General features: G+C 30.8%; 3 protein-coding genes across 9 annotated transcripts in view; all 3 read left to right on the forward strand.

The window, feature by feature from the left end:
* Positions 1-5,248, forward strand: part of LOC106787251 (uridine phosphorylase 1) — a 5,568-nt gene extending 320 nt beyond the window's left edge. The window contains exons 2-7 of one of the 2 annotated variants that reach the window (XM_014749454.1): positions 1,860-1,983; positions 3,660-3,821; positions 4,061-4,246; positions 4,383-4,715; positions 4,856-4,977; positions 5,054-5,248. In XM_014749454.1, coding sequence (XP_014604940.1) covers positions 1,860-1,983; positions 3,660-3,821; positions 4,061-4,246; positions 4,383-4,715; positions 4,856-4,977; positions 5,054-5,072 — 946 coding nt within the window. In that variant the 3' untranslated portion in view covers positions 5,073-5,248. Of the gene's footprint in view, positions 1-1,859; positions 1,984-3,659; positions 3,822-4,060; positions 4,247-4,382; positions 4,716-4,855 lie in introns of both variants that reach the window. The other variant, XM_014749453.1, reaches the window with a different exon arrangement.
* A 4,425-nt stretch (positions 5,249-9,673) lies between these two features.
* LOC106787250 (cyclin-dependent kinase 8) lies at positions 9,674-12,634 on the forward strand. Of its 2 annotated transcripts, none has more exons than XM_014749452.1 (11): positions 9,674-10,094; positions 10,515-10,617; positions 10,692-10,802; positions 10,874-11,014; positions 11,093-11,282; positions 11,351-11,465; positions 11,544-11,642; positions 11,748-11,820; positions 11,913-12,010; positions 12,100-12,205; positions 12,280-12,621. In XM_014749452.1, the coding sequence occupies exons 1-11, from the start codon at positions 9,964-9,966 to the stop codon at positions 12,475-12,477; spliced, it is 1,365 nt and encodes a 454-aa protein (XP_014604938.1). In that variant the 5' UTR covers positions 9,674-9,963; the 3' UTR covers positions 12,478-12,621. The 2 variants fall into 2 exon arrangements, with proteins under 2 accessions (XP_014604938.1, XP_014604937.1); XM_014749451.1 differs by having other exon boundaries at positions 9,678-10,094; positions 12,277-12,634.
* A 93-nt stretch (positions 12,635-12,727) lies between these two features.
* LOC106787248 overlaps positions 12,728-26,311 on the forward strand; it is a 22,569-nt gene continuing 8,985 nt past the window's right edge. The window contains exons 1-5 of one of the 5 annotated variants that reach the window (XM_014749448.1): positions 12,728-13,110; positions 20,149-20,246; positions 20,438-20,553; positions 21,935-22,094; positions 22,336-22,369. In XM_014749448.1, the coding sequence (XP_014604934.1) occupies positions 20,180-20,246; positions 20,438-20,553; positions 21,935-22,094; positions 22,336-22,369 (377 nt within the window). In that variant the 5' untranslated portion in view covers positions 12,728-13,110; positions 20,149-20,179. The other 4 variants (XM_014749446.1, XM_014749449.1, XM_014749450.1 and 1 more) reach the window with 4 other exon arrangements.

The following is a 26,311-nucleotide window of genomic DNA, read 5'->3' on the forward strand; positions in this document are numbered from 1 at the left end:
CTTATTTCATATTAAATTTTTTTTTGATTTATTTTTTTACGTATTATGTATTATATTTAATATATATTTATATGATGTATTGTTAGCAACTAATCGTTACATTGATAAACACTTGAAATAAATCGTTATCGAGAATGATGCACATTTCTAGGAAATCGTATGAGACTTTCGTCCTTCATCATACAAGATTTATTTTGTCGCTAATGACTTTGTTGTTAATGCGACCATAAACTGGTAATAAAAAAAGAAAAAAAAAAAAAGAAAAGATATATTGTATTTAGAAAATAAATTTTCGTTTTAATCTACTTTTATTTATGCTCTTTCTGTTTACATTTTTATATCGCTGATATAGTTTCAAAAATTAGAACATTAATTGCACACGAATTGTGAGTAATTTCGTATTTCTTGTTTTAATTTTTTTTAAAAGTAAAGGATCAGAGTTGTAACGTTTAATAATGTAATAATTTTTGCTTTCGCGTGTAAAGTTAATAATTAATAATCGACTGAACACGTTAATAGGAAAACAAATTTTATTCAAATATGTAAATGGTTCTTTTTGTTCTTTTTTCTTGAATAATCTCGCAAACAAAAGATTTACGCACAAACTCGTTTGTAGAATTCATAAAACGCATTATTATTTTTATGTTTCTATCTCATAATAAAATTATGTCAACTTCATTGTTATCTTGTTGATGTGAGTAATTTTTTCTAAAGATTATATGCATACATATATTGCGATGTTAAACGTTAACATTGATGAATTTTCCTTTGAAATAGCCATCGATCGTTTTTCAATGTCGTTCAAAACACAAAGAGAACTCGCTTTCGAATAATTAAAAAAGTCTTAAAACTTTTCTATTTGTGTAACCCCGGTAAAGCGAGAAAGCTCATTAAAATTGTATTTCGTGATCGATATTTCGCTTTAGATGAAAGAATCAAAATGATTAATCGTACGAATATCATCTTTTAAATTGATATTGAAATCGTACAACTTTTGTTCATAATATTGAACACTCGCACACAACAATCGATTTAAATAAAATTAACAAAGAATAATTAAAAGAGAGCAAAATCAAATTATAGAAAAACTATCATACATTTTTTCTTTTTTATATACAAAATTTAATGGAAGATTCAATTTCAATTAAATTTTTGATTAACGTTGTTGAATTTGTTTTGAAATTGATTTTCGATAGTTAAGCATCCAAGAATTTTTTTTAAGCTTCGAACAAATTTTTTCTACTTCCTTCCCCCCACACCACACACATTAAGAAATATTGATCTAATCGAAAATTTTTATTGATTCTTTTAATTTTATTTATTTTTATTTAAATTTCTCTCATCAATTCGATATAATTATTAATAATGAAAATATATATATTAAAAAAAAAAAATGTATATATTAATTACATCGACACTTTTGAAATAATATCGTTTCATCATGTTTATTTAACTCGATAGTTATTAGAAGTAGTTACTTACATTAAATTGTTGGCACTACTTGCCAATGTTGACACACTAATGCATACTTTAGCAATGAAAATAGTATCAATGAGTGCACACACTTACACGTTACAAATTAAGTTTAAGAATTACTAGTGTGTACACAAAATTTTATTCGATTTAAAGAAATACATTGCTGGAGTGTGGAACTTTATTACGAAACGGCAGAATATTTTTTATGGGTCATTGAATCTTCGTGTCATCAATTTAAAACAAAATATGATCAAATATTATCATCGTTTTAGGGTATTGTTAATATCAAAACGACAAAAGAGAGAGAGAGAGAGAAAAAAAGAAAACTATAACGCATCGTTCAATTTTTTAATAATAAGAAAAATTATTTTCCTAATTTTCAGGTACAGTGATGGTTCCGTACGATTGAAAAATCCTAACATCGAACTAATGGATCAAGACATATTATATCATCTAGCACTTGGCAGTGGTTCTCACGATCTCGTGGAAATGTTTGGCGATGTTAAGGTAACACAAATTTCTACGTAACATCACATACACACACACACACAACATTCGTTTACTCGTATTAACTTACTAAGGTTTCTTTATTGTGTATTATACCATTTGGATTATTTATACGAGACTGGATTGAAAAGTTTTAAGATTACCTTGAACAATAAAAGCGAGTTTGATTGAATAAAAAACAATTGCTTTTATGTTAAGCTCAAAACTTTTCAACCCATCCATATATGTATTCGTGCGCGTGCATCATACGAATGTTGTATAATTTGATTTTCGTAAAAAGAATACGATTAATTTTATCGTATTTTTAATATAATTTTATTTAATTTACTGACACACGACTTTTACTTGCCGATTATCACAATGAATTATTTCTTTCTTTGTCGAGATTGCGAAATGTATATCTCACATGTTCTAAATTGTACCAAGAAGAATAACGATAATCGTTATTTACTTGTGTCATTATCGCTTAACAGAAATTATGATGTTGAGTAATTTTGATAACCATAAATTTTTCATTAACAGAAACCAAGTCAGTGTGTCGATTAATTTTGACAATTAATAAATAATATCGATGGAACGAAATTAACTTTTTATTGTATTATTTGCAAATATTAACATTTCTTATCGTTTATCTATTTGTTTTTATCTTTTAGTTTTATTTCTTATTTTTGTTTTTCACTCGTAAATATTCGGCTTCCGCAAAAACGAGAAATAAAAATTGTCATCGATAAAGCCGATAAGTCGTTGCGTTGAATTTATTTAAATTAAAAAAAAAATATAGAGAGGAAGAGAGAGAGAGAGAGAGAGATAGATAGAGAAGAAAATAAAAATAGAAAAAAAAAAAAAAAAAGAATCTCTTGCCTTAATTAGCTCGAATGGAAAATCGAACGGTGCATTTTATTTAACTAGGTCACGGGAAATATATGAGGATGTTGTTGGTCAGTAATTATCCCCGATGTGTTATAGTATATATATATATATATATATATTTTCTTTTTCAATTGATTGTTTTACGAAGTGACTGCGAATTAATTTTCGTGATTTTGCTTCCATTCTTCCAACGCAAAAGAGTGGCTCTTTTTCCTACGCGTTTGTATAAATGTTGCATAAATGTAATTCTTTTTATCTTTTCTATAAAAATTCAACGAACCGTATACGAAAAATTCAATGACTTGTTACGACGTCGATTTTATCAATCGATTTAATTATCGAGATAACGAGAACCCGATTATTGAATATAACACCTACTCTACTACCTATCGTGAAAATCAATATTGAAAAATGTTTCATCTCTTTTCTATGACCGACCGATCGATGATGGTCGTTGATTGAGTCATGCGAACATAATAAAGTTATTCGTATAATTGAATCAGTAATTGTCATCAAAAAAGCTGAATTTTTAAAGTTAACTGAATAATTATTAGTGTCATGATGGACATTAAATTTCCTTGGACGGTGGGACATTGTTTATTGTCCTTCATATTCGTATAGTTTTCTCTCTTTCCATTTACCTATATAGACCTGTTTCAATCTCCGTCACTTTCTTTTGTCTCTCTCATCTCTATACAATTTTCTATTGTGACATGGAAAACGATAAAACACGCTACATTAACCCGAAACGAAACTTTATCTTTTCTATTCTCTTTCTCTTTCTCTCCGTTTCATTTTGTTTGCAGTTCGTTTGCATGGGTGGTACACCGAAACGTATGGAACAGTTTGCGAATTACATTATGAAGGAAATAGGTCACAAGATCCCAGCCGGAACTACCCTTCTCGACATCAGCCAGTATTCTTATCGTTATTCCATGTACAAAGTCGGACCTGTGCTTTCAATCAGCGTAAGTACAATACACGGGATGTGTTTTCTTCGAACCAGTAAAAACAACTGCAAAAATATCATCCATCTTCGAAGTTTTATTTTTTTCTTTTTCTTTTTTCATATAATCTTTTTATTATTATTATTATTATTCTTTTTATTCTACCTTTCTTAATCAATACTTTTCTCTTCTTCTTCTTCTTCTTCTTCTTTGGGAAAAAAATGGTGTTTTAAAAGTTATCATCTTTTTTCATTCCGCAGCATGGAATGGGTATTCCTTCAGTGGGAATTCTTCTTCACGAAATTATCAAGCTGATGTATCATGCAAAGGTCAAGGATCCAATTTTCTTTAGGATTGGTACTTGTGGTGGTATCGGATTGGAAGGTGGTACCGTTGTTATTTCTGAAGAAGCAGTTGATGGAATGTTGAATCCTCATTTAGAACTGGTAAGTTTTATTTTATATATATATATATAATTATAATAAACAAAGTAGTTAATTTTCTTTTTATATATTACAATATAATATCATAATATAATAATAAAAAAATAATAAAATATATTTTCTTATTTTTTGTTTTCAGCCCGTCTTAGGAAAAATAGTGACAAGACCGACGAAGTTTGATCGATTATTAGTTCGAGAATTAAAAGGATTGGCACATCGTGACGACCCTTACGACACCGTAGTCGGTAAGACCATGTGCACTTATGATTTCTACGAAGGCCAAGCTAGATTGGATGGAGCATTTTGCGATTTCACGGAGAATGAAAAGATGGATTATTTAACTAAAATACACAAAGCTGGTGTTGTTAATATTGAAATGGAAAGTACCCCATTCGCTGCACTTACCTATCACGCTGGCATTAAATCTGCCGTTGTTTGCGTGACTTTGTTGGATCGACTCAAGGGAGATCAGGTAATTTTTCTTTATTTGATTCTTTACAAAAAAAAAAAAAAAAGAAAAAAGAACAAAGAAACAAATTGGGAAAAGAGTAAATGAAATACTATTAATATTACATTTATTTATTTCATTAATTAATTTGTTTTCTTAAATAGGTAATGGCACCTAAGGAAGTTTTGGACGAATGGCAAATAAGACCGCAAAAATTGGTCGCCCGGTACATCACAAAATATCTCCAACGCAAAGGAAGACTTTCCTTAGAGGGCCATGGTTCTATGTGCGTGAAGAGTCCCCGTCGATATAAATTAGTACAACAGGAATCTGAAACTTATGATTAAAGAGGTGTTTTGTAGATCAAACAGGGCTATATAGGAGAACTGAGAATGGGATAAAGAGAGAGAGAAAAAAAGAGGAAGGAAGGAAATGGAAAGGAGGAATAGAAAGAGAAAGAAGCGAAAACTTATCGAGGAATGAATTTAATATACACATACGTACATGCGTGTCATCTGTGTGTAAATGTCGGTCTAAAAATGGAGCCAAAACTTATATAAGATGATATATAACAGTTACACGGTTCTGGAGAAAAAACGCACAGTTTTTTTGACGAGATACACACAGTATTTTGCAAAAACGTGGTTCCTCTCTATATTTGTTTATTTTGCACTTTCTTATTTCTTCTTCTTTATTTAAATAATTTTATTTTTATTTTTATCTTGCCTACATTATATATAGTTTAATGATTGAAACATTTTTTTTCTAATGCCAATTAATAGAAAACAAGAGAGAAAAAAAAAAGAAAGGATAAGAGAGTAAGTTTAATTTTATTTTTATTTTATACAATCACACGAACACGAGCTCGTCAAAATCGGACGATCGATGATTTATTTATTTCTTTTATAATCGAAGGATACTCGTAACAAGGTTTGTTATTTTTATTCATTTAAATATTATTTTTCCAACGCATTTTAAATGCATATTATTAAGGTTCTTTTAGTTTTGATAATTTATTTTAATTTATTATTTTTATTCGTATTTTTCTCCTTTTCTTATTCTTTTTTATTCAAAATTATTCTCACCGTCAGCGTAATACTTTTCTCTTTGAATAAAAAAGAAGAAGATTTAACGTCACGGTTGTTACTACAAATACAAACCTCGATGACGTAGTCGCTTACAAATCATTTAGCATAAATTATGTTCCAATAAGGTGTCACGTTCGTTATTTGTAGGATCGAGAAAATGGGATATGGCTATGACTCGAAGAATTTCTTATAAAATTAAATATCGCATTGATTAGCTCAACTAGTACTGTCTCAGTATTTGAACAAATTAATATGACGAAATGGTGACTTAATTATTATCTATGTTACGTACGCGTGACAACGAGTATAACACACGCATACATATATAAATATATGCATATATTAAAAACATATACATTAAAAAAAAAAAATATACCCATTTACTTCTTTATAATTGTACGGAATGAATGGAGGAACGAAGAGAGAGAGGTCGAGAAAAGGGAAAAGAAAACGAAATGCAAGGACAAAACAAAAAACAAGAAGAAAAACACAAAAGAACAGCGATATTTTTTACCAAAGTCATACCGTTTTTTCCCGGCGGTATAAACCGAGTACAAAATATAACTAGTGGGAATCTAAAATCTACGGCTCTTAAAAAAAAAAAAAAAAGAAAAGAAAAAACACAATTAATAATAAATGGAAAGAACTGCGTACGTTTCTTGTAATGAACAACTTCGACTATAAAATATCTCTATTTTTTATTTATCCGAAGTATCGTCTTTAAATGACGAATTGCAATAATATATGGTAAATATTTAAAATATTCTTTAATGATCTTCTCTTTATTTATATTTTTTATTAATTATTCCTAATGACTTTTATTTCTTTTTTTGTTTAATTTTTTTTTCTTCATAATTACACATACCAACGTGAGCGAATTTTTAATTAAATTCTTTTTGTTAAATTTTTATACTCAATAATACTGTTCACATTCCAATTATTTACAAAAAACCGATTATGAAAATACTCTCGTTTTATTTTTTATTTTAATAATTTAACGAAAAACATGAAAATATGTAAGACGATTTTGAACCCAATTGTCCCGGAGTTCAACAAATGATATATATATATATATATAATAATCATATTATTAGAAATTAAGAAATAAAAATTATTGTGAATCGATCGACGTTTAATATAACGCAATTATTCCCTTTTTAAAATTATTCCAAAAAATTATTAATCTTGTCTTCTATTACGCATTTTAGATTTAACAATTAAACGAGTCTAATCGACTTGAGATTACAAAAATAAAAAAAAAAAATAAAACAAGAAACAGAAAAAAGCAACATAAAATCAGATAAAACCGACGACATTTTTCTGTAGAATTATTATAGAAATAATTAAATCTTAAACTTTACAGTGTGTTTTTGCGTCAAGGTAGGAATATGTGTGTAACGTCTCATAATAACTTTTAATTAATTATATTCAAAAAGAGAGAGAAAAAAAAATATATTTGAACGTCGGTCGGTGTATGCAGGTAGTAAAGTGAAGATGAATTTCTCTATTTTTTTTTTTTTTTTTTTTTTTTTTTTTTTTTTTACTTTTTTTTTGTGCTTTTGAAAAAGTCTGCCTGTACGAATGAAAATGAGAAACCTTTACGAGAAATAGAACAAAGTTAGATGAGAAGAAATTTGAAGAAAAAAAAAAAAAGTTCGATCTTTGTATAATGTCATATCGAATTCCCGTTGTTATCGTCACAGTGACCAATTATTTAAAAGAAAAAAAAAAAAAAAATAAGAAATCTTCCAACGAAACTTAAATGAACTAACACGTAAATGCGATTTAACCAAAGTTAATAATTATATGAAGATTCGAAAGTCTGACAAATTACTTAGATTGAATCTGATATCTTCCTCTTTGAAATGCTTTCCTCGGAATAAATGCAAGTCGATAATTAAAAAGGAATAAAAAACAGAAGAAAAAAAAGATAAACAAAAGACGACTTGACGCGTATTTCTAAAATAATAAGTATAATCGTAATTAGTATGTTGATCGCTTATCGTAGTGCTTCTTAATTATCTTCTGACGAATTTCTTCTCCTTTGGTTGAACATTTGGCTACGACGATATCGATAACGTGACTTCGTAGATATCTATAGGTATCTCTACTAAATAAATATTCGTCTAAAGCTAATTTTTGTAAAAAAGAAAAAAGAAAAAAAAAAAAAAAGAAAAGGAAAATAATTGCTTATCTCGACGACCAAATGTTCTTCCTCGAGAGAAATTACAGAAATCTTAGCGCCCGAGATATCTATTATTAGAAAAATGTAGATAAACCGAACAAATAGAGAATAACACAGAACAAAAATAAAAAAAATGTAATAAGTACTTAAAAGTAAGTACGATAAAATCGCATGATTCGCGAGTCGTCATCATATTTGTTATTATGTAGTTAGCAATGTTGTAAATCGTTGTATAAGAATATACCCTTCATTCAAGTGGTTGTTGCATAATACGCATTTAGTTTTTTTTTTTATATTTTTTATTCGTTTGTTCTTTTTTTCTTTCATCCAAATCTTTAAACCTTGCGAAATTGAGTGAAATCGTGGTATGTTGTATTTTTTTAAATTTAAAACAAACATAAAATTTGTTGAGACGCAACGAGTCCTATTTTTTTCTTAATTTCGAAGATCAAACTCTCTCTCAGAAATGATATTAAATTAATTTGAAGAGCATCGAAACGGATTGATGAATCATTACCGATGTCTTTTGTAAATATTCTTCAAATTTATTATCGATCATCATTTAAAACATTAAGATGATCGAATGAGGAAAGAAGAAATAGAAGAAAAATGACAAAAAAAAACTGTTACAGAAGCCAAGAGTTATCTTCTCATTTTGCTAATAAGAATTGTTAATTCATAATACGTAATATGACAAAATTGATTTTATGCGACAATCTGCGCGAGTTTTCATTGAAATAAGAAATGATTATTATAAAAAAAAAAAAATAAAATAAAATAAAGGTCGCATAAGATGTACATTTGTCTGCCTACACGTGTTCGATCCCATGGATATAAACTTTGCAATGTTGCTCGTTTGGTCCACCGCCGTATTATTTTTTTCTAAGAACAACGACATATCTGTGATCCGTATTTAAAAAAAAAGGAGGAAGAAAATGATTAAAAAAAAAAAAGGAAAACTACAAAGGGTAGAATGTATATTATAAAAGGTATCTAATGTTAAATATATTTAAATACATACTATAATGATATATATATCAAAGATATAAAAAAACATATTCAATTTCATTGAAAATAATACCTTTGAAGATTTTAAATTCGCCTAAAGTTAACTTAAACTCGAATATCAAATATTTTCATTAATAACTAATTCTATTAATGTCCACCAATTAATTACTATTAGCATTGCTAACACTTATATATGTATATAAGTATATATATATATATATATACATAAAGCCGCTTTATCACAAGACGGTTTAAGAATCTTTATTGTCAGTTCCAGTCGATATCGTTCCAATCTATATATATATATATATATATATATATATATATATCTCTCTACGATCTTTATTATCGAATTAATAATAAATTATATATTACTAGTTAACATACACACCTCGTCTATGTCCTTTTAACAAATCTTGTTGTTCCCGACTGGATTGTGTATAAAAATGTTGTCGTTTGTGCACCATGTTATAAAAGGACAATAAAAGATATTAAAAGAATTGCTTTTATTTTACGAATACCTTCAGAATATTATTATAATGTATTAGGATGATTTAGAACAAATGTATATTAATTATTGACAGTGTGAACATATGCATAAGTGTATCTTCTTTTTTAATAGTAAGAAACCATAAATTATAAAAATAAATGTTTTTTTTTTTTATAATTGTAAAAGAATAGCAAGATGTGTGTGAATTTCAAATTATTCATATTTAAATTTAGAGCGCGGTGAGGTACCGAAGTCACGTGACAATTCTGCGCAAGCGCCAGATGTACCTGCGTCAGCATCGCGTACTACAAGTGATAGTGCAGTGACAGCAAATTAGTGAATTGTCGCGTGTTGCAACGTAATTCTTTGTGAATAAAATTAGAGATATGTATTATTTGATAAGTGAAACATCATTCTGATTTCGTACGATTTTTGCGCGAGAGGACGCAATTTTAAAGATGTTAGCTTATAGTTGATAATAAAAGTCTGATAGTATTAACCATGATGGATTACGAATTTAAAATGAAAGCACAAAAAGATCGGACTAAAGTCGAGGATCTTTTTGAATTTGAGGGATGTAAGGTTGGAAGAGGTACATACGGGCATGTCTATAAAGCCCGTAGAAAAGAAGGGTTAGTTTTCTAAACTAACCTAAAACTTTCTATTATGTTAACAAATCGGTCATATTATCTATCATATCTTTCATATAGCATTTTTATGAAATAAAATCATTTCTTTATGATAGTAAAGTTATTGCATATAAATATTAATTCTTTTTAGATTTTAATTACTGTGAATTTGTCCTTACTTTTGTACTTTCAAAATGGCTATTTCATGATTACACAGTCCCTTGTATTTGAAGTTAATACTACATTGATATTAATGTTTCTGGAAAGAACAATTTTAAATAAATGATACATATATCACTTGCAAGCATCTATAGAAATGATCAGATTTAATAAATTATTTTCTTTCAATTCATCGTTACATAATGAATGTATCGCTTTAAAATGAATCACTTATAATGAAACCATTATTTTGTCAAAAACTAGTGTACCGGATAGTGAATTAAAATCTCGGCCTGATACTAAAGATTTTGGCCTTAAACAAATAGAAGGTACAGGTTTATCCATGTCTGCGTGTCGAGAAATTGCTGTAAGTCTATTCGAATATTTTTATATTATATGCTAACATAGAAACGATTAGTACCTTTGTCCTCATTTTTATAGTTACTCAGGGAATTGAAACACGTCAATGTCATTACCCTTATTCGTGTTTTTTTGTCGCATAATGATCGTAAAGTATGGTTACTCTTTGATTTCGCAGAACATGATCTTTGGGTATGTTATTTTAATCGACAAATATAATTAATTAATTGGAGCATATATTTTAATAATGTTTTCTTTGGCAGCATATTATTAAATTCAATAGAGCGGCTAAAGCTAATAAAAAACCAGTTATGGTACCGAAGAGTATGGTTAAATCATTATTGTATCAAATTTTAGACGGCATTCATTATTTACATTCCAACTGGGTTCTTCATAGGGATTTGGTAATTATTCTTTATCGATAAGATTTAGTTTTTTCATAAATCTGTTACAATTGTAAATCTTATAATATTTTTTTCCAGAAACCAGCAAATATTTTAGTAATGGGAGAAGGAAACGAAAGAGGACGTGTCAAAATCGCAGATATGGGTTTTGCTAGATTATTTAACGCTCCTTTAAAGCCATTAGCAGATTTAGATCCCGTTGTAGTAACATTCTGGTATAGAGCTCCTGAATTATTGTTAGGTGCTAGACATTATACAAAAGCTATAGGTACGTTACTATACTTTGTGTAAATTAATTTTTTAATACGATAATATTATTTATTTTTCATATTACAGATATATGGGCTATCGGTTGTATATTTGCAGAATTGTTAACCTGCGAACCTATCTTTCATTGTAGACAAGAAGATATTAAAACGAGTAATCCATACCATCATGACCAATTAGATAGGTTAGCTCTATATTGTTATAATAAATAATCGTTTAAATATAACTACGTCATTGACATTATGGATATATTATTTTATAGGATATTTAATGTTATGGGATTTCCACTAGAGAAAGATTGGGAGGATATTAAAAAGATGCCTGAGCATCCAACGTTACTGAAAGATTTTAAAAGATCCAAGTACGTATTTGATCTTAGGAAAAAGATTAATCATTTAAACTTACAATCAACGTTTACTTTTCTTATAAACAGATGTTAATAGGAAGTTTTCGTACAACTTTTTAGCTATGCAAATTGTTCATTGACTAAGTACATGGATCGACATAAAATCAAACCTGACAGCAAGGCATTTAATCTGGTATAATATTAAATAGGATTTATATTACATATATATCGGTTAATAATGCAAATACAATTTTGTCATACTATTTTAAAATTAAACTTTTTTAGTTACAAAAATTGTTAATGATGGATCCGAACAAACGAATTACGTCCGAGCATTCTATGCAGGATGCTTACTTTCAAGAGGAACCACTGCCAACTCAGGAGTATTATTCATTTATTTCATTTTCTTCTTTTATTATTTAAAAAGTAAAAATATAATTATTAATATAAAAATGTTTTTTTAATGTTACAGTATATTCGCTGGATGTCCTATCCCGTATCCAAAAAGAGAATTCCTCACGGACGATGACACAGAGGAAAAGACTGAAAATAAAGCAAGACAGAATCAACAGCAGACGGTAATCAATATTCTAAAATAATATTTCTTTTAAAACTTTCAATTACTAAAACAATAATACTACAAATCTAGCAGCAACAAAATCAACAGCAACAAGGAAACGGTGATCATAATCACGGACAAAACGCTAAACGCGTTAGGCTAAACGGACCCCATGGAGCTCCAGAATTTCATCAGCATCAGAGTCATGCGATGACCCATCAACAACCACCAGCAATGGTATATTCTACCGCCCAACCAACTCAGCCATCGAATATTCATCAGCGTTTCTAATTCCTATACTTAATTCTACAAGAAAGAAAGAAAGAGAGAAAACAAAGTATAATAATTCAGTAAATATCAGTAATTTGAATCGCATGGAACAAACATTGAAAAGGGAGATCGTTAACGATGTATATTCCCAATAATATTACAACAATACAATTTTATTTATCTATAATTCCTATGTGTATATATGTGTACATATAGAATCCTAGAAGTTTTGCTTTTGGATGAAATCAAGGAAAAAATATATTTAAAAAATACAAGGAAAGAGAACGTGAATTAATGTCGAGAATTTGATAAGTAATGGAGAACGGTGGGACTTAACTGGACCCCGGAGCGCGCGCCAAATGAGGATATGATGGTGGTGGGGTCATTATTAGGAGTGCGCATGCGCTAAAGATCGGTCCGCCGCTCGATCTCGCGGCGGCACTTTGCGCCCTCCTGAAACGCAGTTTCCGCGAAACGTTCCTAGCGGAAAAAGTGTAAGTGTTGTGTGAGCGAAATCACGACATCGGAGATGTCAGCCACGGGAGTTGAACACGTTCTCCCAAAGACGAACGAACGTAAAGGAAGGTGAGAGGAAATAATAAACGGGAAGAGAAAGATAAGAAAATTGAAAGAAAAAAAAAGACAGAAAAAAAGGTAAAAAATTTTAAAAGAAGGGATCGTATTTGAAATTTATTATTTTCTCTGTGTATGCGCATGTGTTTGCTCTTATCGAACTTTCGAACGCTTCTCGTTCACGGTATTACAGCTTAAGCTGGTTCGCGTGTCGCGCAGGTGCCCACCCACGGCGCACCTGCTGATTCTTCTTGCACTTTATTTGCGATTCAATTTTGTAAGAAGAAGAAGAAGAAGAAGAAGAAAAAGAAGAAGAAGAGGAAGAGGAAGAAGTAAAAGTATATAGAGAGATACAAATCATTTAAACATTCTTTTTTTTATTCTTCATTTATATATTTTTATACAATTAAAGTATTTCAATTTAAAATACTTAAAAATGAATTACTTTTAAAATAATTTAAATTCAACACATTAAGTCTTATTCTTTAGAATAGAAAAAAGCAATATGTTAAAAAAGAAAATACTCGATTAACTTTGTCAAGAAAAGCTAGATCGAAAATGGAATTCCTTAAGCGGTACGAACGAACACCTGTTCGCGATCTAGAAAATTTCATAATAGAATAGACTCGTTGTTGACAGAATAAAATCTATCATTAAATGGTATAAAAATTTCAACGAATCGATTTGCATCTATTTATCTATATATCTTTTAAATGCAGAATTTTGCAGCAGTTTACCTCCGGGCGACGATTTAATATGCAACGAGTGTGAGTCAACGCGCATCGCGCAAAGTTAAATTAAAAGCGAATCGTGTCTGTTATTTGCGCTTGATTCTATGTAATAAGTATTCTTATACTATGATATTATCGTTATTACGTGGGTTCTCGATTATACATAGAAAGCATACTTGTAGAGTGTTATCTAAAGGTAACGTTTCAGTTGTTTCAATTGATCAATTATTTTTATTTTTCATTTTTCGAACGTGAGAAATATCAAACGAGGGAAAGAACAAAATTGTTGCGCTTTTATTTTGTCAATTATTTATTTATTTTGGGGGTAGGGGAGGGGATGGGGGGATGGGGGGTAGGTATGGGAGTAATGATTACGAATTCGTAGTTTAATTTTGCACCTTGTCAAAAGAGTATGATCCGCGTGTCGACTCGAAGACACTCGGTGTCATAGATACAAGTAAAAGTGAAGGGGGGACGATCCTGACCACTATCCACATCCAGTCGTCGGGGCCATGACCACGTTGCGACAAGGTAACCGCGGCCGGGTCGCATTGGTGCAGAATGAATCAAAACATCGATCCGCCGATCGAGCCCTGAATTTAAAACGCAGGTGCGTCCCATGCGTCCTGTCTTTGCAAAAAGGGAAAGTTTCGAGGAACAATTTAATCAATCCCTATCTCTCTCTTTCTTCTTCTTATTACTATTATTTATCATTAAATTTATGATAATACAATAAATGATATAATTCGATTTACGATCAATCCTAGATCAGGAATAGATCGATTGTTAATTATTTGTCAATTATTAACAATAATTGATCAAAAATATTAACAAAAATAATCCAAATTTGTATTAGGAATTGTTTCCCTTTTTTTATGAAATGCCATTTTTATTCTTTCCATAAAAAAGTGAAAAAAAAAAAAAAGAGCATATAACCATGAGATTAAGGAGATAGTCAGATAATACAAAATTAGCGAGTCATGATTTAGGGATCATTTAAGGACAACCCCGTAAATGTGTAAAGTGAATCGAGTCAAACTAGTAGAAGAACATTAAATGGCCTTCTTGCCGCCCCTGATTTGCTGCTTCCCGATATAGAAGTGTATTATTCACTGTTCGAGAGCAACGAATCCATATTAGTTCGAGACTCACATGGATTCTATCTATCTATCTAGCTAGCTAGCTGTCCTTTATTCCCGTCGTATCGAATCCGTATTTATTCTCTTCCTTCTCCCCTTATTTTATTTATTCGAACTATAGTCGGAATTGAAACTTTATGGAAAATCACTAAACGGTAGTTCCTCGTTCGTTTTGGTTCATGGTATAACCCAATAAGGAGATACGCGTTCCTTCTTCCTGTTACAATTTTTCAAATACATACGAATATACACATAGATAGATATCTACATAATGTATTTATATATATATATATATATGTATAGAATAAAAATGATAGTACGTATATCGAGAAAGTTAAACATAAATATCGGTACCACGTAATACAGATATATACCCTATGTAAGCGTACGAGAAGAACATATAGCTGCAAGTTAATGTAGAAATAATCGTTGCATTATATCTTTTTTCTCTTTTTTTTTTCTTTTTTTTTTTATTATCTTTTATTTTTTTTTATTTTTTTTTTTTTTTTTTTATCCAATTAATATATTCTGCGTAACGACGGATAATTCGATCGATTAATTCAAGTTTCTTGGCGCCACGTCTGTGAAAAAAAAATATACAGGAAAAAATTTGTTGAACGAGAGAAAGAGACAGAGACAGAGAGAGAAAGAAGACGATTATGTTTCTGGATGTGAAATAGTCGAGGTGACAGAGAAACAACATCGGAAAGCCCTTTTGTCGTACGAGTGAAAGACGTGGGAAGGAGTCCGACTATTCGTTCATGGCGAGAAAGAGAAAATGAGAAAGAGAGAGAGAGAGAGAGAGAGAGAGAGATGGTGTTCTCGGGAACGCTCCAAGAGACAGAGAGAAGAGAGACGAGGTCAACAAGGTGCCCGATATGGTATCCTACGTTGGCCACGCGAGTGTGTGAGAGAGCTCGTTCAATGCGAGAACCCTCTCTGCGTACGTATAATATACATTTATATGTATATATACTTACTCTTATATACTTATATACTTTATATACGTATGGCATGTAAGCTTGTTGCCTGCTTGCTTCCTATGATTAGTAATTCGTTCTGTCTAATACATACAGTCAAATACAATTTCGTGCGATTCTAAATGTTAGATGGATGATTGCTTCTTATTTATTTATTATTATTATTATTATTGTTATTATTATTATTATTATTATTATTATTATTTGTTTGTGTGCGTTTTGTTCTTATATTCACGATGAGACATATGATGCAAAGAATTGAGTCAGTATAAATCAATCAATCAATCAATCAATTTATTCGATGCCGTTTATCTATTTGATTCTGTTTTTTATTTTTCCTTATTATTCGATCGAGACAAATTTATTACTATTATCATACATTTGCAATTTAATTCGTTTAATTTTCTAAAGGAGGGACGATCCCGTTTGTATATATTAATATGCGGTGCTGAAAATAGAAATATGTTGTAATTTTTTATTGTTTTGTATGTCTTCTAATTAAATATTATTTTTATTATGAACGAACGAAACTAATCCTTCAGTGTTTTTGTCCAATCTTTGATATGGTAAACATTTGAAAAAGTTTCTTTTATCTTTTCTTTTTTTTTTTCTTTTCGTACGAATGAAACGATGATTCGTCCTTGAAAATAAAAAGTAGTCAAATAGGCAGAGAGGAGAACTCGACCGTAGAGTAAAATAAGAAAGAAGAAAAAAAAAAAAAATAAGAAAAAGAAAAAGAAACATTAAATATTGTTATATAGTAAAATAAATATAAAAATTGATACATATAAAATAATTTATTTTTCTCAATAATAATAATAATAATAATAATAATAATAATAATAATAATAATAATACTAATAATAATTTTAAAAATCATATTTATGTTCATTATTACGAATTGTTGTAAATTAATCCGGAAGGGTTAAATCTTACGTGACACATATATATATATACATAGTGAAAGAAAAAAGAAGTAAAAGAAGAAAAAAAAGAGATGAAATTGGTTCCATACGTTTTTCTTTCCTTTCATCTTGGCCTTCCTAAGATGGTCAGCCTCCGCACGAGCTGCGTAACATCGTCGTCGTCGTTGTCGTTGTCGTTGTCGTTGTCGTTGTCGTTGGTCGAAGCTCGAGGTCATCGATAGGAACGAGATCGCAGGAAGCTCCTGCTGGGTGTTGCCAATGTGCTTGCAACAGAGAAAGAAAAATGAGAGAGAAAGAGAGAGATAGAACAAAGTATGAATCAGACAAACACACGATCGTTACTATTCGTGACCGGTGCAGGATAACAATTCAAAAGTCTCGTATGTTGGGTGTCGTTTACCTCTCTCAAGTCTAACAATAAGACACAGGATTACTAGCACACAGCAAGTTTTAATAATCAGATTTAATAATCGAATTGTTCATTAATTAATATTTATCTTTACGAATAAGATTTTCGTTACATTTTGTTTTCTTTTTCACTCCGATCAAAATACAAGTTTCCCATAGTTTCAATAAAAACACTCAAAGTTATTGATTACTATTTAAAATATGCTACATATATCTTTTTTTTTTTTACATATATGTATATCAGATATAGAAATTCATTCGATTACTATTTAAAACAAATCTATGAATTTTTAATTCAACAAGAATATATATTTTGTTTGAAATATGCAAAGAATAATTGATACACGTATAATATAATATTTGTGACATATTTTTCATACTTGAGAAAAATATAAAAAGAAAAAGAAATGAAGAACTAAATAAATAAATGAATGACAATAATTAAAATCTATTTTGACTGGTTTTGGGTAGTTCTAAGCGTTAAATATCGAAGAAATCTATTTTTAAACATGACTAGAGGTATGTGCACGCGTTCAGTGATGCAATCATATGGTCTTTCCTCTAAGAGATTTCCCTTCCTACCATTCTTTCTTACCGGATTTCGTTTCTTGCCCTTACTCTCTCTCTCTCTCTCTCTCTCTCTCTCTCTCTCTCTCTCTCTCTTTCTTTCTCTTTCTCTCCCACTCTTTTCATCATCATCATCATCCTCTTCTCTTTCTGTTTGTCTTTGTCTGTCCCGTTATCATTTATGCGAAACATTAACATTTTTCAAAACACACTCTCTTCTGATCATCGTTCACAACCATCACCATAAACGGAAACGATTTAATTTAATCTAACGAATACCATACTTTCTTTTTCTCTCTCTCTCTCTCTCTCTCGATATAATGCAAAAATATTATAATCTTTTAACTCTAAACGATTATATTTTATAAATACGAAAATACTTTATCCCATTTATATATATATATATATTTACCGTTTTGAAATATTAATTATGAATTAGCATAAAGTTCCAATTAGATATAAAAATACATCGTTTGTCTTTTCATTGGTTTTTTGTTTTCGCAAAGATAGAAGGTATAATGATATAAAAATAAATGAAAATAAAATAAAGATTTGAATTTTGAAGTCGAGATTATAACGTAGGCAGATTAATGCTTATGAAAATGAGAATCTCTTCTTTTTCTTCTTCTTCTTCTTAACGTGGACGCGTATAAATTTATTTACATACGTATGTGTGTACATATTTATTTATTTTAAAGTAACGTTACACGCGACCTCGATTTTAGATGATGATTTCTACGCCCCTGCAGATTACATGCGAGTAAGCGAGTGTACGTAATACGTTTCCTTCTTGCGCGAATCCACCACCCGCGTTTAAACGACTACGTAAGTTTATATATATGTATGTATATGTAAAAAGCATATACACGTGACACTTACATACACACACATATTATGCATCTTCATCTCGTGAGTTTTTTGTCTATATACGTTTATATGCATATATATGTACACGTATGTATGTATGTATGTATGTGTCTGTTAATGCTCATAAATTCCATTTACAAATGCATATACTATATAAACGTATCTTTGTATATACATATGTGCATGTATATGTATATGCATGTATATTAGTCCAACCTAGACCTCAACTCCGTTCCTCCGATCTTTATTGGTTTCTCTCTTATCTGACGATACGAGACGTTTTATGAGAAGCTCCTTGTTCGTTTATTCTCTTGAACAATCATTTAATACATTTCGCACAACGTTAAGAATATTTAAAAAGAAAAAAAATTCTTTTATCGCTCGCAGTCTGAATTTGGTATTTACAATCATGCATAGATATTTATTTCGTTTTTAATTACATAAAATATCAGGTTTGGGACAAATAAAGGAAATAAATTGTTTGATAGTTTATCTCTTTCTGACCAAAATTATAAAAAATAAATTGCTTTTGGTTTTATTAGAAAATTTACAACGAAATGGGAATAAAGAAAAAAAAGGACAACTTATACTCTCGATTAGGATCATCGTTGTAAGAATAATTAATCCACCAATGGTAGAATAGAAAAATAAAACTATAATATATGTATATATAAGTATATATATATATATATATATATAACACTTGTGGGCCGACGAAAATGGCCACCGGCACGGAAATTCCTTTGAACGAAGCGGTTTTATTCTTCTCTCTGTTTAACTCTCGAAAAGTTTCGGAGTTGCGACGAAACACTCCGGCTAAGGCTTTCCATGTGCAGCAACGTTATGAATCATAGTGCAAGTTGCCGTCTAAAAATGGCACGAGAGCAACAACGAGGTGCTCGGAAAAATACGTTTTATGCGTGTGTACGATCGAGAGAGCTCGATTTCTGGTTCGTTTCGAGGACGAATCCTCGAGATTCACTATGGCCTTTCGATTTATTTTACACCTCCGATTACCCGTCCATGACAACGCTTACGTATTTGTATATGTGTAAATCCGAAAAGAATATTTAATGGAGATGTTAAATACGATAAAAGACAAAATATATAATATTTAAATATAATAGTAGAGTATATATATAGGAAGGTATTACTTTATCGTGTCATCAAGTAGCAGTTATATTTAAAATTCGAAAATCACGCGCTAATTATCGTCCAACGTGTTAATGACCAACCAGACTGAATCGTTAAACCCCCTTCCTATTCCCACATTCGTCGGATGTTTTCTTTTTTTTTTTTTTCTTAGAATATATTAATCGTATATTAGGATCATCGACCTTTATCGGCGTGTAATATCTTCCAAGTGTTTGAACGCAACCATCAAGAAGACCTTTTTAAAGTGGTCTCGTATATCATTTCTTATAATAAAGGACTACGTTGTGAAATAATTTTGTTTATTATAATTAATTGTTGGTTTTTTTTTCTGTTGTTTCTTTTTTAGATTAGGAAGACTTTCCTAAGAGAGATACAACATGGATTCGCACGTGGGCCTCGACTATATCGTGGACAATCCCGACTATTGCATAAAACTTGCTTCGGGTAATTCTTCTTCATTTTTCTTTTTCTTTTGTCTAGTTTCTTTTCTATGTTACTACATCCTCCTTGCATTTTCGAAATACTTGACGAGGGATCGATAATCATATACCTACATACATACATACATACATACATACATATATAAATAAATATGTAGTTATATATGTACATACATACATACATTGCAATTTCAGCATTGGACACGGCGTGCACTTCGGTGAAGAAACAAGTCGTTGAATTACTCTCAGCGCTCTGTGTTTATAGTCAAGATGGTAGGCAGCGTGCTATTGATACGCTTCACACGTATCAGGTAAATCATACCTAATACAATATTATTATCTCGTTCTATTAATTCCTATTCGAGTTTTATCTAACGAATATAAAATAATCATTTACATTTCTAATCGTTTCCCCTATTACATGACTTTTACAGCATTCATACAATCAATTATTTATCGATAGTTTAACCATTAAATCTATCAATCGCGCGCGAGAGATACTAGTTTGATTTTATAATTATATAATAATCATAAATTCGAACGAGAATAAGAAGCAATGATATCGAATGTTCAGAATTTTCATGAAAATATTCAAAACCGGTCGGTCATTCGATCGAAAATCGTGATATTTTCAATATTTAATGAATTCAAAAATGTGTTCAGAAAAAGAAAGACGAAAAACTTAATTATACTATGATTGATTCACATTATTATTATTATTATTATTATTATTAATAGTATCAACTATCAATGAATTCAAAAGAAAGAAAAGCAATAAGCATTGAATGGAGAATTTTCATTGAAAAAATTAACGACCGGTCATTTGACCAACAGTCGTACGTTTAGTGTTTAATAAATTAGTTTTCAGAGAGTAAGAGAGAGAGAGAGACATGATTTAATTTGAATAACATTATTGTCGTCTAGCCATTATCTGCCTGTTTAAGAATTACTGGTTCGTACGTGATCTTTTTAAAAAGGAAAAAAAAAAGAGAAAAGAAAAAAACGACAAGGATGTCCTTCCTTGATAGAAAATTTTGCTCGCGAATTGTAGCTCGTAAACGGTAACGTCTCGCATTGAGATGCTAAGATGGTACAAGTCGTTTTACTGTTTGCATAGAGACGCGTGCTGAGCTTATGTTAGATAAAAGTCGTCGGTTCAAGGTTTTTTCCATAATAAAGAAAAATACGTTGATTTATTCGTACGACAAATTTTAGAACAAAAAAAAAAAGAACAAAAATCTTGTTATTATAGACGATAATTATACGTTATTTTTATAAATAAATTTGATAATCCCTTATTGAATATATTATTTTACGTAAATGATTCGATACGTTCGATTAAAAATCGAAATAATAATAATAATAATAATTTAATCGAAATGTATTCGGATTAAATTGAAAACAGGTGGATCTTTCTCGTGCTTTGAGATTCTTTTCTATTTATTTGGATACTTTTCACGGGGGGGGGTTGAAAAATTTTGAGCTTAACATAGAAACAATCATTTCATTTTTATTCTTCGAATATGATCTCTAGAAAATTGTAGAAAAATAAAATTAAAAGATTAAGCTCGAAATTGTTCAATTACTAATTCTCGTATATTTGTATACGAGATAGAAATGAAATAAAAAAAAATATGGAATACGAATGAATATCGTTAGGAACAAAGTTTTCTTTTTACAATTTTCACGCAGGAACGTAAAGGGGAACGTTATCGATTGCGAGTCGTGATCGACGAGCTGCAGAAAGCAACGGCCGAAGATTACCAGACAGTATTGCTGGCATTTATCAACTGTTTGGTTATTTCAACGCCAGAACTGAAAGATCGCATACGTATCCGCAACGAGTTTATCGGTAAGATACGAAAACGAAATAAAAAAGATCCTTAATTGGTTTGTACTATGAAATCGATAGTACGAAATCATTTTACGAACAATTTATGCAACAGTTTATTTTTCTTCTTTTAATTTTTTCAATTAACTTCTATCGCAAATTTGTAACAAGATCGTTTGAAAAGAATAACAATTTTTTTTGTATCATAATTTATCGATTCTCAAGAATGATTTAAGAAGGTTAATGGTATGCAACGTTCCAGGCCTTAAACTACTCCCAATCCTGAACGAGCTGCGGTGAGTAAACGTTTCTTCGACGACCTGGATTCATGGTATTAACTAATTAACACTTTAACATTGTGGAATAATAAATAATCATGAGTGTTACGAAAGGGCGCTTTATTGTACCCACACCTTATCTTATAATTGCACGTTTTTCATTCGCCCAAGCAAGCTCTTCTCGTCGTTGGACTAATAAACGATTTTTTCTTTTTCCTTAGATCAATTTAATTAAACAAGAAAAAAAAAAGAAAGAAAGAGATAGAGAGAGAGAGAGAGAGAGAGAGAGAGAGAGAGGGAGAAAGAGTAAGAGAGAAAGAAAATGAAGTTATAATAATTTGAAAAGCGTTGCATCGATGAAATAGCACGTTCTGCATAATGCATGTGCACTAATCCAAATAATCAAACAATTAATAATAAACTTAATTGGAGGAAGGCCTCGTTGTCAATTTGCTTCGGTAACTTTCATTGTATTCTATTTAGAAAAGAACAATAAATCTAATTAGAAACGATGAGAATTCGTTCTTAATAATAACTATCAAAGAGAAAGGATTTTCATCCTAACACGCTACATATATAAAACACGAACACACATACACACACACACATACATACAGTATTATACGTATTAAAAAATTCGATATTAAAAATTAGAAATAGAGAAAAAAAAATAGAAAGATAATGAAAGAGAGAGAGAGAGAGAGAAAGGGAGAGACGAAGATCGAACAAATCGTGGCGCCAATGTGCAAGAAATAGAATAGAATATGTAGACATGACGTTTCTCTCTCTCTCTCTCTCTCTCTTTCTCTTTCATTCTTTCTTACTCTCATTCTCTCTCTCTCTCTATCCTTTATTCTTTCTTTCACTCTCTCTTTCTAATTTTTTGAATTTTTCTCTTTCTCTATTTCTTTCTCTCTCTCTCTCTCTCTCTCTCTCTCTCTCTCTCTCTCTCTCTCTCTCTCCACATTCTCAGTAAACGACGAGAAATGGAGAGGGAGGACGAAGAAAAGGAGGAAAATAAAAAGGCCGAGTGTTGTAAGGGTAGAAAAGAGATAGATGGATAGAGCATGTTGCGAGAAAGTGAGAGTGAGTAAGCGAGAGAGAGAGAGAGAGAGGGAGAGAGAGAAAAGCCCGAATTAACTCTCCGGGCTCCTGGCATGGCGCATGGTGCACCTGCGACTGCATCTTCTGTTGCACTGGAGCAAAGGCTACGTTGCGTTCGGAGGATCCGCGAAGGAGGATCGCGTTTATTCGTGTATTCAAGATTATATATTTAAAACTAAGAAAAACATATACAATTGACTTTTTCTTTCTTTTTTTTTTTTCCCCCTTTTTTTTCTTTCTTTTAAAAACGAACGTCCGTCTCTCTTTTTCATTCTCGTTTTTTTTACGTTTTCTTAAGTCTTCGTTTTATTTTTCTTTTGAGTTTTTTTTTTTTCTATATTTTGTGTTTTACTTTCAATCAACGACCCGTTTATTTTTCGTCTTCTTTTTCTTTTTCTTCTTCTTCTTCTTCTGTGAGATCCTTCGTGGATCGATCAACGATTTAAGAGAACGGTAAGGAAGAGGAATCGAAAAGTGTGACAAAAGTTTAATGGAAATTGGTGTAATTCAATGGAAGAAGATTTAAAAAAAAAAAAAACAAAAACAAAGGATAATAACTAACGTGTGATGATAATATAATACGGATATTTTAAATGAAAGATATTTATTTATTAAGCATTATCAAGTGTTACGGTATAATATTAATCGATTAGTTTGATAAAAAAAAAAGTGTCGTAGTGTCGTTAAAAATATTCGAAGAAGGATTTCCATTTGTATCGAGTTAATACGTCGAACACGAACGGTCCAAACGACAATCGCAACGAATACAAAATTACATATAATATACGGAACTTAGGGTGTGAATGGGGTAGGAATAAAAAATGTAGCTCGACAAACGATACAGTGAAAATAGGGGGGCTGACTGATAAAAAAAAAAAAAAAAATAGAAAAGAAAAGAAAGTAAATGGACGAGGGGAAAGAATTTATCAAAGAAATAGGACAGGCTTGTGAAAAATTACATGCATTCAACCTCGGGGTGGGTGGTGGGGGGAGGAGGGGGATGAAAAAGGGAGTTAGATAAACGAAAGGAAAGTATTAATCAAAGGAGAAGAGAAGAGATCGCGATGAAAATGGGCTTTTGGATCCTTTTACTGATCCGTATAGTGTGTTAGCATTCCTTACAGTGACTCATGGTCGCACTCGGCGTGCTGTTCTCTCTTTATGTTTTATTCGCTTGGTAAGATCGATGGCGGATTTGGACTGGCATGGGTATTTTCGTACTTACTTTCCTCCTCCTCCTCCTCCTTCAACATCCCCCTCCCCCTCCTTCTCCTACTCCGTCTAGAAAGCTCTGGAAATTTCTTCTAACGTTCTGGACAATATGTCCTGTTTACTTGTCGCATCTCTACCAAATATATTCGAGGGAAGGATTTTTACCCACCCTCTCACTTTTTATTCTGTTTTCTCCCCTTTTTTGTTTCCCGTTCGTTCGTTCTTATTTTTTTCTTCCCCTTTTTGTGTCCAACCCCCTTTTTTTTGTGTTTCTTTCTTTCTTTCTTTCTTTCTTTCCCTCCTTCCTTCCTTCCTTCCTTCCTTCCTTCCTTCCTTCCTTCCTTCGTTCATTCTTTATCTCTTTCTTTCTTTTTTTCGTTTCTTTTTTCTTCTCGTTGTTTTTCTTTAAGAATAAAATTTCTTCTCCTCCCCATCTTTCTCTCGCGCACCGTGTTTCGAGCTTGTCGTGCCTATGCTCGACGAGGAAAACTATTTCCGTGCACGCTCGTCGACGGCATAGATATATTCTCGTAGCTCTTGGAACTTTCCACGTAAAATTCATATAAGCCTAGCCAGCAGCACCGCGGTTTATCCCGAAAACATTTACAATCTTATTAATCGAATTCGATTCTCATCGGATTGATGTCTAAATGTTTTTGTTTATGTTTTCACAAAAGTTTTACTATCGATTCAAATTTGCCGCCGCCAAATACGATCGGTCGATCGATAGATGATAGATTTCTGTCAAACAACACCACCACCACCACCCCTCCCCCGCATGCGGAAATTACTTTTCGTTTGACGACGCATTTTGTTAATCACGTTTATTCCTAATAATATAATGATTATTGGTATAGTAAGATGAAAATTTGATTGATTAATTTGCTATCAATCCGACGATTATTTTTTCGATCTATTTTTCTAAATTCAACCGCTCGATTTTCTCATCGTGCACGTTTAATATTTTATTTTTTGTATTACATTGGAATGAACAGAATACATAGATCGATGAACTCTTCTATCCATTCTTACGTATTCAAATATTTCAACCATTACGAATATACTATCTGACGTCAGATTTATTTGAACATTCGAACCAAACCCCATTCCTCGGTTTTCTTTTTTCATTTTTTTTTATTTACTCAACTATGTCACTTAGCCGTGACTGCCCGAACAACGTGAGCATGATTCGACTTGAAAATGATTATTATAATAATTAGCTTTGATAGAAAAATGTTAGATTCTCAAGAGTTTTTTAATCGAAAGATCTAAAATGTGTAAGTAAGTAAGTAAGGAATACTGCATGATAGAGTTTCTCAATGTTCATAGAGGTGTCTTGAAACGCGGAAGGACGTTATGGTAAAGTTTGAAACGTCATGACAAACACGTAACACGTAATCGACACTCCCACTACGTAAAGAAAGAAAGAAACGAATAACGGGCCCGAATGCTTTTCGAACGGAAGCGCCATTATTGTTTCTACTCGCGCGTCTTTCTCATTAAAACGTTCATACACGGTGTAATAATATTAGAAATTAAACATTTGTTTTAAATCGAAGAAATATAAAAACGGAAAGACTTCTTTTACTTTTCATCGGTATTTTTCTTTGCCTTTTTTTTTTTTTTTTTTTTTTTTTTTTTTTT

Source organism: Polistes canadensis, unplaced genomic scaffold (genome assembly GCF_001313835.1).
Source record: "Polistes canadensis isolate GaletaPanama2010 unplaced genomic scaffold, ASM131383v1 scaffold_96, whole genome shotgun sequence".
In the NCBI taxonomy this organism is placed as follows: Eukaryota; Metazoa; Arthropoda; class Insecta; order Hymenoptera; family Vespidae; genus Polistes; species Polistes canadensis.

What these genes read in the sequence shown, in the direction of transcription:
- LOC106787250 (XM_014749451.1), top strand. Translation starts at nt 9,964, where the DNA reads ATGATGGATTACGAATTTAAAATGAAAGCACAAAAAGATCGGACTAAA. An exon ending in AAAGCCCGTAGAAAAGAAGG is followed by an intron (nt 10,095 to 10,514) that starts GTTAGTTTTCTA and finishes GTCAAAAACTAG; the next exon opens with TGTACCGGATAGTGAATTAA. An exon ending in ACATTATACAAAAGCTATAG is followed by an intron (nt 11,283 to 11,350) that starts GTACGTTACTAT and finishes TTCATATTACAG; the next exon opens with ATATATGGGCTATCGGTTGT.